This window comes from Populus euphratica, unplaced genomic scaffold (genome assembly GCF_000495115.2).
Source record: "Populus euphratica unplaced genomic scaffold, PopEup_1.0 scaffold411.1, whole genome shotgun sequence".
Lineage (NCBI taxonomy): Eukaryota > Viridiplantae > Streptophyta > Magnoliopsida > Malpighiales > Salicaceae > Populus > Populus euphratica.
In genome coordinates this window covers 88,987-104,298 of record NW_011500297.1, presented here as the reverse complement: position 1 = coordinate 104,298, position 15,312 = coordinate 88,987, and the positions used below count along the sequence as shown (strand labels likewise).

Below are 15,312 nucleotides of genomic sequence, written 5' to 3'. Positions count from 1 at the left end.
TTCATCTCTAATGGTGTAAGTTGTTTGGCAGGAAGGGGCCACCGAAAACAAAACAAAGCATTAGTATTCCTCCAAACACGCAAGTCCTCCAATCAGACAGTTCTGATGAAAGATTATGCAGCAGCATTTTTGCCTTAAAATAAAATTGCAGGTGTGTAATTAGATATCCTTAACGAGTCAGAATCAGAACACGCCAATGATATGGTGATAAGCAAGTTGCCTAGGAAATCCATTGCTTGTAGGGCATTTAAAGAGCCTTGTAAAGTGTCAACAGAAGGTGACAGGTCTTTGTTCTTTCTGATTCCATTGGACTTGCATCCTCGGAGTTTACTGATGAGACGAATGAAGAAGTCCTGCACAAATATAATTCTTATTGCCATGTTTTGGCTTATATATTTGCCACATATTTCTGATCACCCCCTTAGTAAGAAGCAATCTAGGATATTATGAACATGGAATAATTAATGCCAGCTAGGAATTCTAAATCATCTGTGAGGTAGATGATGAAGACTTCTAGGAGGAGAGGCTCTATAAGATACCTTATTTAGACCACTATTGTTGTCTTGAGATCTCGTGATCAAAATATATACTCCTTTCTGTTCGTATCCTTGATTATGCTAGTATAAAATTTGCCAAACATGAAAGAAAACATATCATAGGAACATGGCCAACAGTTTAGCCTTTGTACTTACGCTGACTCTTTTCTGTGGGTTGGCAGTTGGTAGCAGTAGAACAAAGTTGTTCTCAGACAAAAGTCAAAATGGCATGGCTGCTGCATTGGCCCCATCAGTCGGTGATGGCGTTTGTGCATCAATGATTGAGCCACAAGATTATATCTGCGAAGAACACACGGTAATCTGTTTGTATCGTACACTCTTCATTTTGTAAATGTGGCAATCAGTTGAAGACTTGAAGTGATGATTTATAGTGTGTAAAATTCCGTTGGGTTTCAGGTGACAACAGAAGATGGCTATATTCTCAGCTTGCAGAGAATCCCAGTAGGGCGATCCGGCGGGACTCGAGGAAACAGACCCCCAGTTCTGTTGCAGCATGGACTGCTAATGGTCAGTAATTCTGCTGGAAACTGGATTAGTGTTGGTATTCATTATATATATATTATAAGAAACAATGGTGTTATGGCAGGATGGAATTACCTGGCTGCTGTTACCTCCAGATCAATCTTTGGCATTCCTCTTGGCTGATAATGGCTTTGATGTATGGATTGCCAACACTCGGGGAACCAAATATAGTCGCGGCCATGTGTCCCTCAGTCCAGATGACTCAGTAACATCTCTTCCTCTTTCTAGCAATATTTTGTTCTCCCTGTTGTCACTTGTTTCGTGTTCTGTATGATTCAACGACTCAAATGTTTTCTAGGCTTATTGGGATTGGACTTGGGACGAGTTGGTCACATACGATCTTCCAGCTACCTTCCAGTATGTTCATGATCAAGCAGGACAAAACCTGCACTATGTTGGACATTCACTGGTGAACTTTTATATCTTCTAATGCTTAAGTTGTTTTGAGGACTCTGCTAACAACAATCTGCTCATACTAAGTTTTGAATTCTTTTCTAGGGAACTTTGATTGCTCTAGCTGCCTTTTCAAAGAACCAGCTGGTGAATTCATTGAGATCAGCTGCCCTACTTTGTCCAATTGCTTATGTTGGTCAGATGTCCTCTCCGCTTGCAAGAAACGCTGCCAAAGATTTTCTTGCTGAGGTGAAAGCTTATTTTCTTGTTTCTATGTGTCAAGCATCTAATTATATAATAGAATCCAATTTCCTGACAGTGATCTGCATATATATGCTTGTTTAACAGGCCTTACACTGGTTGGGTCTCAATGAATTTGATCCAAGAGGGTAATACTGCGAACTCTGCTCTTTTGACTTTCCACAATCACTCCTAAACATACTGATAATGCTAGAGATACTTAAATTATTTTTTTCACTGTAGCCCCACAGTCTCCTTCTTCTTCTTCTTATTTTTTATTATACCTTTTTCTTGACAATTGCACCCTTTTGTGATTAAATTAATGACTAAATTATAATAAATTGTTATATAAATACAAAACTTAAATATTGGGGACCAATGTGTAAAATACGGAAGAATAGCATGTTCACCCTATAATTTGAGCGCCAAAATTTTTTAATCCTCTTATGTTTCTTATTCTTTCGTTGCAGTCTCTTTTATTTTTAGATATTTTATTTTGGTTTAAAATTTTATTAATTTTTTAAAATTTTTAATTTGAGAAAAGAGAGAAAATCATAGGAAAAAATTAATAATACTTGTATGTTCCTTTTTTTTTTGCATTAATTTTTTTTCCTGATACATAGTGAAACGCAGACAATTATCTAATTGCTTTGCCCTATGATGTGGCAGCAAATGATTGGTGATTAATACGTTCTATTATAATTATTATTGCATCACTAAATTAATGTGATAAGATTCACGTTAAATACCTTTCGTATAACAAATGCCACGTCACTTAGTAAAAAAAGATTTATAAATATCTCAAGCATTATCTAAACATAATGCATTAGAAAATAATATAATTTAATTAGTCAGGAACGATTTTCTATTATTTATTTTGCTGCTGAACCCTTTCCAAAATCAAACAGGGAAGCTGTTGTAAAATTGCTTAAGATCATCTGCAACAAACCAGGTGTTGACTGCACCGACCTGTTAACTTCTTTCACAGGTATTACTTTTTTTTTTTGGCTAATTAGCTATCTCTATGACTTTAAACAGTTGAATTTCTATTACTGACTTGTTACCGTATGCTATTACCATTTTTTCAGGCCAGAATTGCTGCCTGAATTCTTCCATAGTGGATGTGTTTCTCAGCCACGAGCCTCAATCAACAGCAACAAAGAACATGATCCATATCTCTCAGAGTAAGTGCTTTTAAGCTAGGTGGTCACTTCTTCCTTTTTGTTGAAAACGAGTTTGGAATTAATTTTTAAGTTGTGGGTAGTGATCAGAGAAGGAACCATTGCAATGTACGATTACGACGACGAGGAGAAGAACAGAGAACACTACGGGCAGACAAGTCCTCCAGTGTACAACATGACAAGCATTCCAAATGACCTCCCTCTCTTCCTCAGCTATGGAGGAGCAGATGCTCTTTCTGATATTAATGACGTGCAACTCTTGCTCGATAGTCTGAAAGATCATGATGGAGATAAGCTCGTCAAGCAGTACAGAGTTGACTATGCTCATGCAGATTATGTTATGTCTGCGAATGCTAAGCAGGATGTGTATGATCCTCTCATAGCCTTCTTTAGACTTCAGTAAGAATTTCTCTGCTCATAGAGAGAAAAAAAACACAAGAAAGGAGGGGCGGGGGTCAATTTGTCATTTCATTACATTGCTGCCTTTTTCTCTGTGTCATCAGAATTTAAATTTGTTCAGTTGGGTTTCTTTCCTTTTTCTTTCGTTTTTTAGGATGAGTTCCGGTTCAGTTGAAATTCTTTTTTAATTTGAAATACTCATTTTCTTGTTGGAATTGAGTTATAAAAACATGTAATGTAATGAAACTTTTAAAAGCCAAAATTATATAGGGGTTCACTCGTTAAAATCATATTAGATTTTGTAATTCAATATCAATAATTTATCATTGAGACATTAACATGTCGTAGAATTCAATTAAAGGTGAATGAGAATTCATTCTAAAAAATACTTTTGAATAACAAAAATTTCAAATAAAAAATATTTTATATTAAATCTTTATTTGCTTGATAATTTCTTTTAATTCTTTTAACATCTTAATATATGAATTAATACATTAATTATGTGACAAGAAGAATAAATATTGTTATGAGTAATTCATGAACTATAAACATTTATAAGTTCTTTCTTTAATTACGGATATAGTCATTATGAGTAATTAATATTTTGGTTTCCGAGTTCTATAAAGAGATGTTTTAGAGGGGTGATAAGGTAATTCATAAATTTCCTAAACACTTTCCTTCCTTTGTTGATCTTGGACTTCTTCTCAGTTTTTCTACTCTAGAGCATGAATTCAATTATTGTAGAGTGATTTTGAGTATTATTCATTTGAATGCGTTGGATTTTATTTTAGAATGCACCTAAACAAGACAAGGATTTATTAGAATTCTTAGAAGCTTAATGAAATAAATTATTTTGCATTAAGTAAATAGTAATAAAATTTTAAAAACAAATAATTTATTTTTCAAAATAACAAAAATATCCAGTTTGATCAAATTCTAATAACTTTAACAAATAAATATTTTTACTTTAAGCATTATTTCAATATACATTTCAATATCCATAATAGGAGTTAATTTCAATCTTATGTATGATTATACACACACACATACTAGTTTTATGTGATGGTTGTAAGTTTATTATAATGAATTTAATCTTGCATGATTATAAATTAAATCACACTAGTTTTATGTGATGATTGTAAGTTTATTATAATGAATTTAATCTTGCATCATTATAAATTAAATATATTTTTCTTACTTGTCTAATTTTTACATGTTTAGACAACAATTCTTTAATAACATGACTGTTATATTTATTGACTTTTAAATTATTAAATTTGATTTAAATAAACATGATAACAATAATAATAACTTAACTCTTTGTTGTTTTATTTATCTCACCTAATATCTAGAATACCTAAATTCAAAATCAATTGTTTGAATGTTTGCTCATTTCCTTGATTTTCTTAGTTCCAACCTTGGAATTAACATTTAAATAAATTTATTTATTTATTTATGATTAAAAAAATTTATACATGTATATGCAACAAATTAACAAAAGATGAATCTTTAAGATTGTGATTAATGGCTAACCCTTGTCTTCTAAAAAACTAGAAGAAAAACCGTACTATCGGATCCAAATCTTATTTACGTACTCAAAATCCAATTGTATATACTTATCTACGTGGATGGATTGGTTTTAATAGTTGCCAAACATCACCTTACATGAAAAGAAATTATGAAATATTAGGCGAAGATCTTAATTAATAAGTGCATCAGGCTCTAGCATTGTATGTTATTTCAAATTTAGAGAATATGAATCAATAAATGTGAAATAGTTGTTAAAGCTATGGGTTGGTGATTAGTACTTAAAAGTGCATTTTTATCATGGTTTTATATCATCATTTTGCACTTGAAGTATCAATAACTCCTTAACCAAAGCATGTTTTATAATAATATATATAATAATATAAGATACCTTTAATTTATGGTAAATGTCTATTTTTAATGCAGGCCTATCACATAAATGAAAGGATTGATTGATGACTTGAAGAACTTAAATTGCAAGGATAAAGAGATGGCCAAACTTAGAAAAGAGATGTCGGTGCAATCCAAACCGGAACACTGTTCGGTAAATGGGTCATATCTGGAGCTATATATCTCAGATTTAGGTCCAATTTATATGGATGGAAAGGTAAGACATAGGCCTACAACTTTCATATGGAGCCCAAGATCTAAAAAGGCCATTATCAAGTCCAAATTGTAGCAACAACAAAGAAGCCCGAATCTGTCTTCCAGCCCGAGCACTGTTCGGTATTTTGGCCATATCTGGAGTTCTAGAAGTCCAAATGAGCTGAAATTTTTACACAAGAAAGCTGAGACAATTGCCTACAACTTTCATGTTTGCAACTGGCTCCAGTTTTGACGTTATCAATGACGTTTTGGGCAGACAAGAGAAGATAAGGATTGTCACCAAGTCAAAAGTTGGTCACCCACTTATCAATTAGTCATCAAATCAATAGTTCCCATTTTTGGCCTATAAAAGGAGGCATTTGCCATGCATTTAGGCATCTTGATTTCCAGATCAAGATCATGCTCTTCCTTTCTCTCTTTGTATTTTTTATGCTTTGTTTTCATTAATATTAAGTTTATGCCTTTCATTTCCTTTCCTTTACTTAGTTAACTTTTATGTTCTTATTTTGTTTATCTATTTTGCTTTCTTTCATTATGTCTAGCTAAGTTAATTATGTCAAGGTGAAAAGGTTACACTAATGGTGTAAGAATAAGTATAATGTAAACTTAATATGGACTTTAATGTTTGATACTAACATGTTTTATATTTGCTATCTTGTTCACTCTTTAATACTTTGCTTGTTAAATGACTAATCTTGATTTATGTTACATAACACTTGGTACAACAAATGTTTGGCACTTTCATAGCCCATAATGTATGGTATAACCGACACCTGAGCTATGAAAGGAACTTGATTTGTTGTTAACATAAGTTATAATCATGAATGCTTGACGAGATTTACAAGTATTAGCATTAATTGAATAAGATGACTAATGTAATCATGTTAACATTGTTATTGTTATTGTTATTGTTGTTGTATTATTGTTATTTATAATTTGTACAAATAACCTCCTTGTGGTTCGACCCCGGTCTTGCCGGGTTATTTATTACTTCGACACTCCTGCACTTGGGAGAAGACATCAATCTTTTAGTCGTGTCAGTTGGATTTCAAGTTACTTTTTAATATAAAAAAGAACAAAATAATTATGTTTTGAATATGTTTTTATTTATCATAATTTATTTGTAATTGATAAAAACAAAAAATAGTTGTTTACACTTCGAAAAATAAATTAAAAACTATATAAATGCTAAATTCAAAAAGAGTTGTTAACATTTATTAAATTTTAAACTAGAAACCTAGTCTTTATAGTAGAAATAAAAAATAGATATACTCGAGAATGTTTTACACTAATTATCTGATTTATTTTAAACATTATTATTTATTTTATTTTAGTAGATAATTAATTATTAATAGTAAATTATTTCTGTTTTTATAAATATTTCATTAAAATACAATGAGTACATATAAAACATAAAAGAAAAAAGATTCACAAGCAATTAATATTGATCATTTCAAAATATCATGCAACTAAAGAAAACATAAAAAGATCAATTACTACAAAAAACAAAAATCGAAGGTAATTCAACTTATTAAAGCAATAAGAAAGAGTACATAAATCATTATTTAAATAAAAACAATTAATGAAAAGGGAAATAAAATAAAAATAAAGGATAGAGTCTAGCTACAAATGAGTTATGCCTACATGTTTGATTATATAAAAGCCTTGCCTGCTCAGGCTTTAAATGTACTGTTTGAAAATAGAGTTGTGATTGTTTTTTAAATAATTTTTTATATTAAAATATATATTAATAAATTTTTTTAATTTTTAAAAATTATTTTTAATATTAATATATTAAAATAATTTGAAAAAATTAAAAATATATTAAATTAAAATTAATAAATAATATTTAATTTTTTTTAAAAAATATTTTTAAAACATAAAAACAAAAAAAGCATAGCATTTTTTTAGTTTTTTGTTTTCTTGTGCCGGAGACAATACATCATCTATTTTTATTTTATTTTTTTTCATATTAAGCAATAAATTATCTGTAGTGGCAGCTTACTATAACATTTTATGGTCACATGAGATGAACACAAAAGAAAATTGTTTTCCTTTAGTTTTTATGGATGGATATTTCCTGGAGGGCCATCTTTCCTTAATATGTTAGTTTTTCTTTGTACACTTAGCTTTTCTTAATATGCTTTATCATTATTCTGTTATTTAATATTTTTAACTCCTGAGAAATTAAAACATTTAGAGATGCATAAATAATTATTACTACATGAATATCCTATCTAGAAAAAAATCTTTTGGGATGCCCACAAAAATTTAGAATTTATCACTAAAATATCACAACATTACACATAAAACAATAAAGTAATAATGGATACATAATATTTAGTTAGACTGTTTTGTGATCGATCTAAATCTAATAAAATATAATATTTCATGCTATTTGATTTTTAAAGATAATATGAGAAAAATATAGAAAAAAAAAAAAGAATCTTTTGGAATGTCCATAAAAATTTGAAATTTATTACAAAACAATCGCTAAAATATATGTAATAATAGATACACAATATTTAGTTGGGTTTGTTTTTGTAATCAATCTAAATTTAATGAAATCTAATATTTCATGTCATTTGATTTTCAAAGATAATATATGAGAAAAATAGGGAAAGAAAAAAAAAAAGAAAGAATTTTTTGGGATGCCCATAAAAATTTGAAATTATCACAAAATCATGGCAATATTACACATAAGATAATGAACTATCTAAAATATATGTAATAATAGATATATAACCTTTAGTTGAGCTTATTTTGTGATCAATCTGAATATAATAAATATATAATATTTCATGCTAATTGATTTTCAAAGATAATATAAGAAAAATAGGGTTAAAAAAGAAAAAAATCTTTTGGAATGCCTATAAAAATTTGGTATTTATCACAAAAAATCACAACATTGCACATAAGACAATGAACTATCTAAAATATATGTAATAGTGGATACATAAGTTTTAGTTGGGCTTGATTTGTAATCAATCTCAATCTGATAAAATACAATATTTTCATATTATTTGATTTTTGAAGATAATATGATAAAAATATGGATAAAGAAAAAGAAGAATCTTTTAGGATGACTACAAATATTTAAAATTTATCACTAAAAAATCACAACATTACATATAAGACAATTTATTATCTAAAACATGTGTGATAGTGGATACACGTGATAGTGAGTACACAATATTTAGTTGAGCTTGTTTTACGATCGATCTAAATCTAATAAAATACAATATTTTGTTATTTGATTTTTAAAAATAATTTGAGAAAAATACAAAATAATAATAAAAAAAAAGAATCTTTTGGGATGACCACAAAAATTTAGAATTTATCATTAAAAATTCACAACATTACACGTAAGAAAATAAACTATCTAGAATACATGTAATAGGTTTGCAATCAATGTAATGCTAAGAAAAAATATATATTAATAGAGAAGTTTTTGAAATAGAAGATAACTTGGAAATAATTATAGGATTAATTAATGTTTAAAGACAAATTATTAGTTATTTATAACATATTATTCGTTCACTCACATAAAAATATAACTCACCATGATATTCTAGTATTTAATGCTCGTAAGTAATAGTACCTAAAATTCTTTTTCAAATGTTATTATGATAGTATCCCAATGTAAACGTGTACGGTTGTGATTGGAATAATAATCATGCGGTGGCCCTTTCAGTGCATCGACCCAACTAATATAATTATAATTATAATTATAATTATATTTTTTTTCCCGTCATCCCTCTATAAACATTTGAATATTCAAACCCCTGTCTTCTGGTCACAATATTGCTTGCTGCACAAAGTGACAGACGCTAAGCTCCTAGCTACAAAATCATGGCTGGTCCTTCATTTGTCAGCATACATCCATGGAAACGTACAAGAACAACCTTTATTAATGTGCAAACGTGGCGTTGACGAAATTGATTTGACGCTGAATATTAAAGTGATTTTTTTTTTTTCTGTTTGTAGTTAAAGTGTTAAAATATTGTATAACTTAAATATTTATAAAATATTTATATAAAATATCTAGATATTTTTCAAAATATTTATTTTAAAAAAATTATATAAAAGTTTTATCTTTATGGATAAAAAATCTACCACAACTTATCTTTATAGACTTTAGAAGTTTTAAGAAACATTGAAATTTAGAGAATATTTATTTTTGTTGTCACCTGAAAAAATACTATACTAACTTAAATTTTAAAGTGTTCTTCCTGTAAGTATTGCGGAACACTATCTTAAACAAAAAAATTATAATCAATCACCTTCTACAAAATTATTAATAAAAAAAAAGAACAACTTAAAATGGTTCTAATGAATTGTTGAAATATTTCTCGTAAAAAACTTTTCTTGTATTAATTTATCTTATTAAATTGTAAGCATGTACATGGAGAATTTTTACAATTTACCATTAATTAAATTTCATAGTTGTATCATAGTTATACTTTGATCCTTAAATTGACTCTTTTTTTTACGGTAACTTACATTCTAATTTTATTGATTTTATATAAAGAAAATTCAAGAAACTCACATCCATAATAAATGAGAAAGAGTTCAGGTCATATATATATATATATAACACGAAGGAGTTGAAATAGGTAAGATTTAATAATATATGCATTGATGTTGGTAGTATATAAAAGGAAATAGATTTGGTAAAATTTGAAAACAGAGAAGTATAGTTGGTGTGGTTTGTTACTAAATTTTAAATGGCTGAGACTTTAGCCACTCAAATTCTAGTGATCCTATTCTGTTTATCGGCAACTGCGGCCGCTGCAGGAACAAAGGTTTATTCCTTCAATAGTCGGAATAGCACATCTGTGTCATCCCTGAATGCCAATGATGGTATTTGCAAATCGGTGGTGGAGCCACAAGGCTACGCCTGCCAAGAACATACGGTACAGGAGGCTAACAGCTTCAATAAAAGGACTTAGTCGTTTTGCTTTAGAAACTTGAGCACATTTTTCCAACTCTGAATGGATTATTGCAGGTAACAACAAAAGATGGTTATATTCTTAGCCTTCAGAGAATCCCTTCTGGGTTGTCCGGTCAGGCAGCAGACAAGCCGCCAGTTCTGCTACAACATGGGCTAATTGTGGTACGTAGTAGCTAGCTAGCTAATTCTTCATTGATCTCTAATGTTTATGGCTGCGATTTAAATGAAGACGAAAAATAACATTAAAGGATTGACGGCAGGATGGCGTAACGTGGCTGATGAGTCTTCCTAATGAATCTTTAGCATTCATATGGGCGGATAATGGTTATGATGTGTGGATTTCCAACAGTCGTGGGACTAGATTTAGCCGGGGCCACGCGTCACTCGATCCCTCTGATTCGGTACTTTTGAGTCGATATATTTTGCTTCATTATGTGACCCTGAATCTTTTTTAACAATCGAACACTTTATCTTGTTTCATGGCAGGCTTATTGGGATTGGACCTGGGATGAGTTAGCTGCCTATGATCTTCCTGCTACATTTCAGTATGTTCATGACCAGACAGGGCAGAACCTTGACTATGTTGGGCATTCCCAGGTGAATATTACACTGTGTTGCTTTCACTGTTTTTTCTGGTTCCTGGGACATCAATATCTATCGTTGTAGAATTTTGTTCTGCATATATATACATAACTGAGGCTAAGACAATCTTTGACTTCATTTCAGGGAACTTTGATTGCTTTGGCTGCCTTTTCTCAAGGAAAGTTATTGAACATGTTAAGATCGGCTGTTTTGCTCTGTCCAATAGCTTATCTTAACCATATGACATCACCGTTTGCAAGAGGTCTTGTCGATTTATTTATAGCTGAGGTAAAACTAAATGAATGGATCTTCCTTGCTATAGAAAAAATGAATTTCCAAATTTAAATTTAAAGGAAAACAATTCCTTTACATTTTTACTTAGCATTTTGTCTCATTATTGCACAGGACTTGTACTGGTTAGGACAACATGAATTTTCTCTTTATGGGTGAGAAAGCAACTCTTCTTTCTTTTTCTACTTCATCATCATCATTATCACCACCATCAAGTTGCTAAATGAATTTTTTCTTCTTCTTCATCATCATCATTATCAAGTTGCTAAAAGAAATAGTAACTATTATGATTTCTTAGTGAACAGGCAGGTTGTGAACAAGCTTCTGGAAGATATCTGTATTAAGCCTGGGATCGACTGCTCTGACTTATTAACAGCTATAACTGGTATTTAGGCTTGTTCATTAAAACCTGAACACACAAAAATTTAGTACTTAACTAATACTGATTGACCAGCTAACATGTTTTAGACCCGAATTGCTGCCTGAATTCATCTCGGACAAATGAATTTCTTGATCATGAACCTCAATCAACAGCAACCAAGAACATTATTCATCTGGCACATAGTAAGTGTTTCTAAATTCCTGATTGGCTAACTCCTTCTTAAGAAAAACAAATCAAGAAAATTCTTTGAACAACAAAAGCAACCATTATGGTAGGAAATTATCTCAAACATTTTTTTCAATGAATGAGAAGGAAATGGGATAACTTATTCGAGTAAAATCTAAACAGAAAAATGCTGAACTTTAGAAGTTTGCTTTATTCATTACATTCTGATTCTGTGGTTCTATGTAGTGATTAGGACGGGAACGATAGCAATGTATGATTATGGTAATGAAAATGACAACATGGATCATTACGGGCAACCTACTCCTCCAGTGTATAACATGACCAGCATCCCTAATGACCTTCCTTTATTTCTTAGCTATGGAGAGAATGACTATCTCTCTGATGTGAAGGATGTACAAGTTCTACTAGACAACCTTAAAGATCATGATGGCGACAAGCTGGTGGTACAATACATAGATGAATATGCTCATGCAGATTTTGTTTTGGGCGTGAATGCTAATCAGATTGTCTATGATCCTTTAATAGCCTTCTTTAAGATCAACTGATCAGTCTAAGAACTCTGTTTGTGGACAATAATAAGAATTGTCTATGTCTTTTTTTCCGTGTAGATAGGCATATATTATCCATGTTTACTGCAAATATTCAATCTCATGATTAAATGTAAAGGTCATGTACTGCTTAAAATAGTTCTGATTTCCTTGGTTAATATCATTGCACTTTTCCATCTAGTATGATTTTGGATACATTGACAAATCAAGCCTATATACCCAAGTTTGCTTGATTAAGTGAAGTTTAAGAATGAGCTTAAGTTTGCAGCAAGAATAACATTGAACCAAAGGGCTATTGATAGGTTAAGCATGTATTATATGCCAACACGTACGCGTATATGTTTTGCGCATGGAAGTCTAAAATTGTTGAAAGTCAATATTTTTATTTAAATCCTTTAAAATTAACCAAAATCGATAAGAAAAGAGGCAGCGATAAGAAACATAAAAAGATGGGCTCTATGAGAATCTAGAAAGAAGGATAATAAAGCCCTATTTACAATCTATCAAAGGCTTGATAAAGTAGCACTTGAAATGACGGCTCTAGCAAAGACTTCAAAGAAAGCGTATGCAGTTTTGAACAAGACTTACAGTGGAGTTGAAAGAGCCAAAAAGGTATGATGATAAGCTCTAAAAGGAGATTTTGAAAAGCTTAACAAATAATAAGACAATTTTAAATTACTTTACAGAAGTAATTTACTTGGTGCATCAGATGAGAAGAAATGAAGAAAAGATTGATGATATTCATGTGATGAAGAAGATTTTGAGGTCTTTGTACTCAGAATTTGATCATGTTATTGGAATCTATATTAGTCTGTCAATATGCACAAGAAACACATCAAGAAAACAAGAAATCAAAGAAAGCCAAGTAGTTTATAAAAGAACCAATGCCCACAGCAGACTAGAGACTATCTTCACACACACACACACACACACAGTTACAAAGTTAGTTATAATTGTTAAGCTAGTTGAAAGCTGTTAGTTAATTGAGAAAATTAGTTAGAATATGTGTATATATATGTATTCATGTACTTTGATTCAAGTAAGAAAATAAGAAAAGAAAATGCTATATGCAGATTATTTAGACGTAAAGAATTCTTCTCTTCCTTTCCAAGAATTCATTCTCTACTTCTCTTTTCACTTCTTCTGCATGTTTCATATTCCTTATGTAAGAATTCTATATGGTATTAGATCATAATTACTAAAAATTTAAGTGTTTTTTTATTGTTTCACACTTCTTCTTCATCATCAACAGAAAGATTCATGTTCTTTTATAGTTTAAAATCTTTCCTCCATCATCTTTCTGATCCCTTCAAAACTTCAAAATGTTTAATCATCTTGAAGGAAATGCTTCTACAACACATAATGATTCATTCAACATCACTACTATGAATCTATCTGAAGATTCTTCCAGCTACTACTACTTGTACTCTTTTGATAACCCTGATGCACTTCTGGTCTCTGAAATTTTTACTGGTGAAAATTACATTGCATGAAGTAGATCCATAATAATTACTTTAAGAGTGAAAAACAAGATTGCCTTTATTGATGGTTCTTTGATTCAACCAATCACCAACAATCAATCACTTCGTGTGGCATGACTAAGATCAAATAATCTAGTCTTGTCATGGCTAATGAATTTCATTGCCAAAGATATTCACAACAACTTTCATTGCTTCACGACAGCCTTCAAGATTTGGGAAGAATTGAAAGTTAGAAACCTGAGAAGTGATGGATCAAAAGTCTTCAGTTTGGAGAAATCTTTAAGTTCTATTTCTTAGAACTCAAAAATTGTCACAAACCATTTCAGTGAATTCAAGGCTTTATGGGATGAATACATTAGTTATCATCCAATATCAAACTATAAATGTGGAAATCTTGATTCAGGCTCTTGCAACATTCTAAAGCATTTAACAGATCAATAACAATTAGATTATATTATGAAATTTTTGATAGGACTCAATGATTCTTTCTTAGTAATCAGAAGCTAATTATTACTCCAAACTGCTTTGCCATTTATAGGGAAGGTTTTTCCTTTGCTTCTTCAAGAAGAGAGTCAGAGGTTTCTAATGAATATGGTAGGGATTCCCATTGACTCATAAGCAATGGTTGTTGAACAATACCACAATCCAAACCTTAGATCAAGTTCAACATATGCTACACGTTTTTCTAAACAAAAAGAAAAAACTAAGGCAATTTGCTCCCACTGTGGATATCCAAGACATCTTATTGATAAATGTTTTTAGATCATTGGATATCCTTCTGGATGGAAGGAACCAAGAGGAAAACGATTTGCTAGCACGCCACGTACCAACAAAAATTATTAAAGGGTACTCACTACATATAATACTGTTGTCTTGGAGCAACATCTTGACACTCCCAACATTATTTTCTCTCAAGAGCAAATATAGAATCTACTCACTTTTGCAAATAACATTTCCAACTCAAAGCTAAATAACACTACTGAGGAAGTATCTGCATCAGGTATATCATTTTCACGTCATATCATTTCTTTACCTCAGAATAATTTTACTTGGATTCTTGATACAGGAGTAACAAATCACATAATTTGTAACCCCTTTCTTTTCGAGTCCATTGTTCTGCCTAAAATTCAATCCAAAGTTCATCTACTAAATAGTCAAAATATGCCTATTATTTTTACAAGAATGGCTAAATTCTCTCCTGACATCATTTTACACAATGCTTTCTATGTTCCATCCTTCAATATCAATCTTATTTCTGTGTCAACATTAATTGCTGATAACACTTTTGGTTTGTTCTTTCTTTACACAAAATATATACTGTAAGATCTAAGTAAATGAAGGACAATTAGGCTTGCTGAAGCTAAATCTAGTCTATACCATCTTCACAAACCTCATGATCAATCTATAAAATGCTTACCTCCTAGATCATTAATCAAATCTTGTATTGTTACCATTGATTTTTG

The 15,312-nt window shown here is 30.7% G+C and overlaps 2 protein-coding genes across 2 annotated transcripts; both read left to right on the top strand.

The window, feature by feature from the left end:
- The first annotated feature begins 212 nt into the window (after window positions 1–212).
- Window positions 213–3,437, top strand: LOC105113318 (triacylglycerol lipase 2-like). Its single transcript, XM_011009451.1, has 9 exons — window positions 213–852; window positions 954–1,064; window positions 1,144–1,284; window positions 1,378–1,488; window positions 1,578–1,721; window positions 1,821–1,861; window positions 2,621–2,700; window positions 2,801–2,896; window positions 2,977–3,437. Exons 1-9 carry the CDS (start codon window positions 664–666, stop codon window positions 3,294–3,296), a joined length of 1,233 nt encoding a protein of 410 aa, XP_011007753.1. The 5' UTR covers window positions 213–663; the 3' UTR covers window positions 3,297–3,437.
- Window positions 3,438–10,045: 6,608 nt separating this feature from the next.
- LOC105113315 (triacylglycerol lipase 2-like) lies at window positions 10,046–12,610 on the top strand. Its single transcript, XM_011009449.1, has 9 exons — window positions 10,046–10,341; window positions 10,434–10,541; window positions 10,640–10,780; window positions 10,866–10,976; window positions 11,106–11,249; window positions 11,367–11,407; window positions 11,558–11,637; window positions 11,721–11,816; window positions 12,046–12,610. Exons 1-9 carry the CDS (start codon window positions 10,153–10,155, stop codon window positions 12,363–12,365), a joined length of 1,230 nt encoding a protein of 409 aa, XP_011007751.1. The 5' UTR covers window positions 10,046–10,152; the 3' UTR covers window positions 12,366–12,610.
- Window positions 12,611–15,312: the final 2,702 nt, after the last annotated feature.

Coding starts and splice junctions, on each gene's coding strand:
- LOC105113318 (XM_011009451.1), top strand. CDS start 664: ATGGCCAACAGTTTAGCCTTTGTACTTACGCTGACTCTTTTCTGTGGG. Junction 853..953: donor ATATCTGCGAAGAACACACG/GTAATCTGTTTG, acceptor GTTGGGTTTCAG/GTGACAACAGAAGATGGCTA. Junction 2,897..2,976: donor CATGATCCATATCTCTCAGA/GTAAGTGCTTTT, acceptor AGTTGTGGGTAG/TGATCAGAGAAGGAACCATT.
- LOC105113315 (XM_011009449.1), top strand. CDS start 10,153: ATGGCTGAGACTTTAGCCACTCAAATTCTAGTGATCCTATTCTGTTTA. Junction 10,342..10,433: donor ACGCCTGCCAAGAACATACG/GTACAGGAGGCT, acceptor GGATTATTGCAG/GTAACAACAAAAGATGGTTA. Junction 10,781..10,865: donor CACTCGATCCCTCTGATTCG/GTACTTTTGAGT, acceptor GTTTCATGGCAG/GCTTATTGGGATTGGACCTG.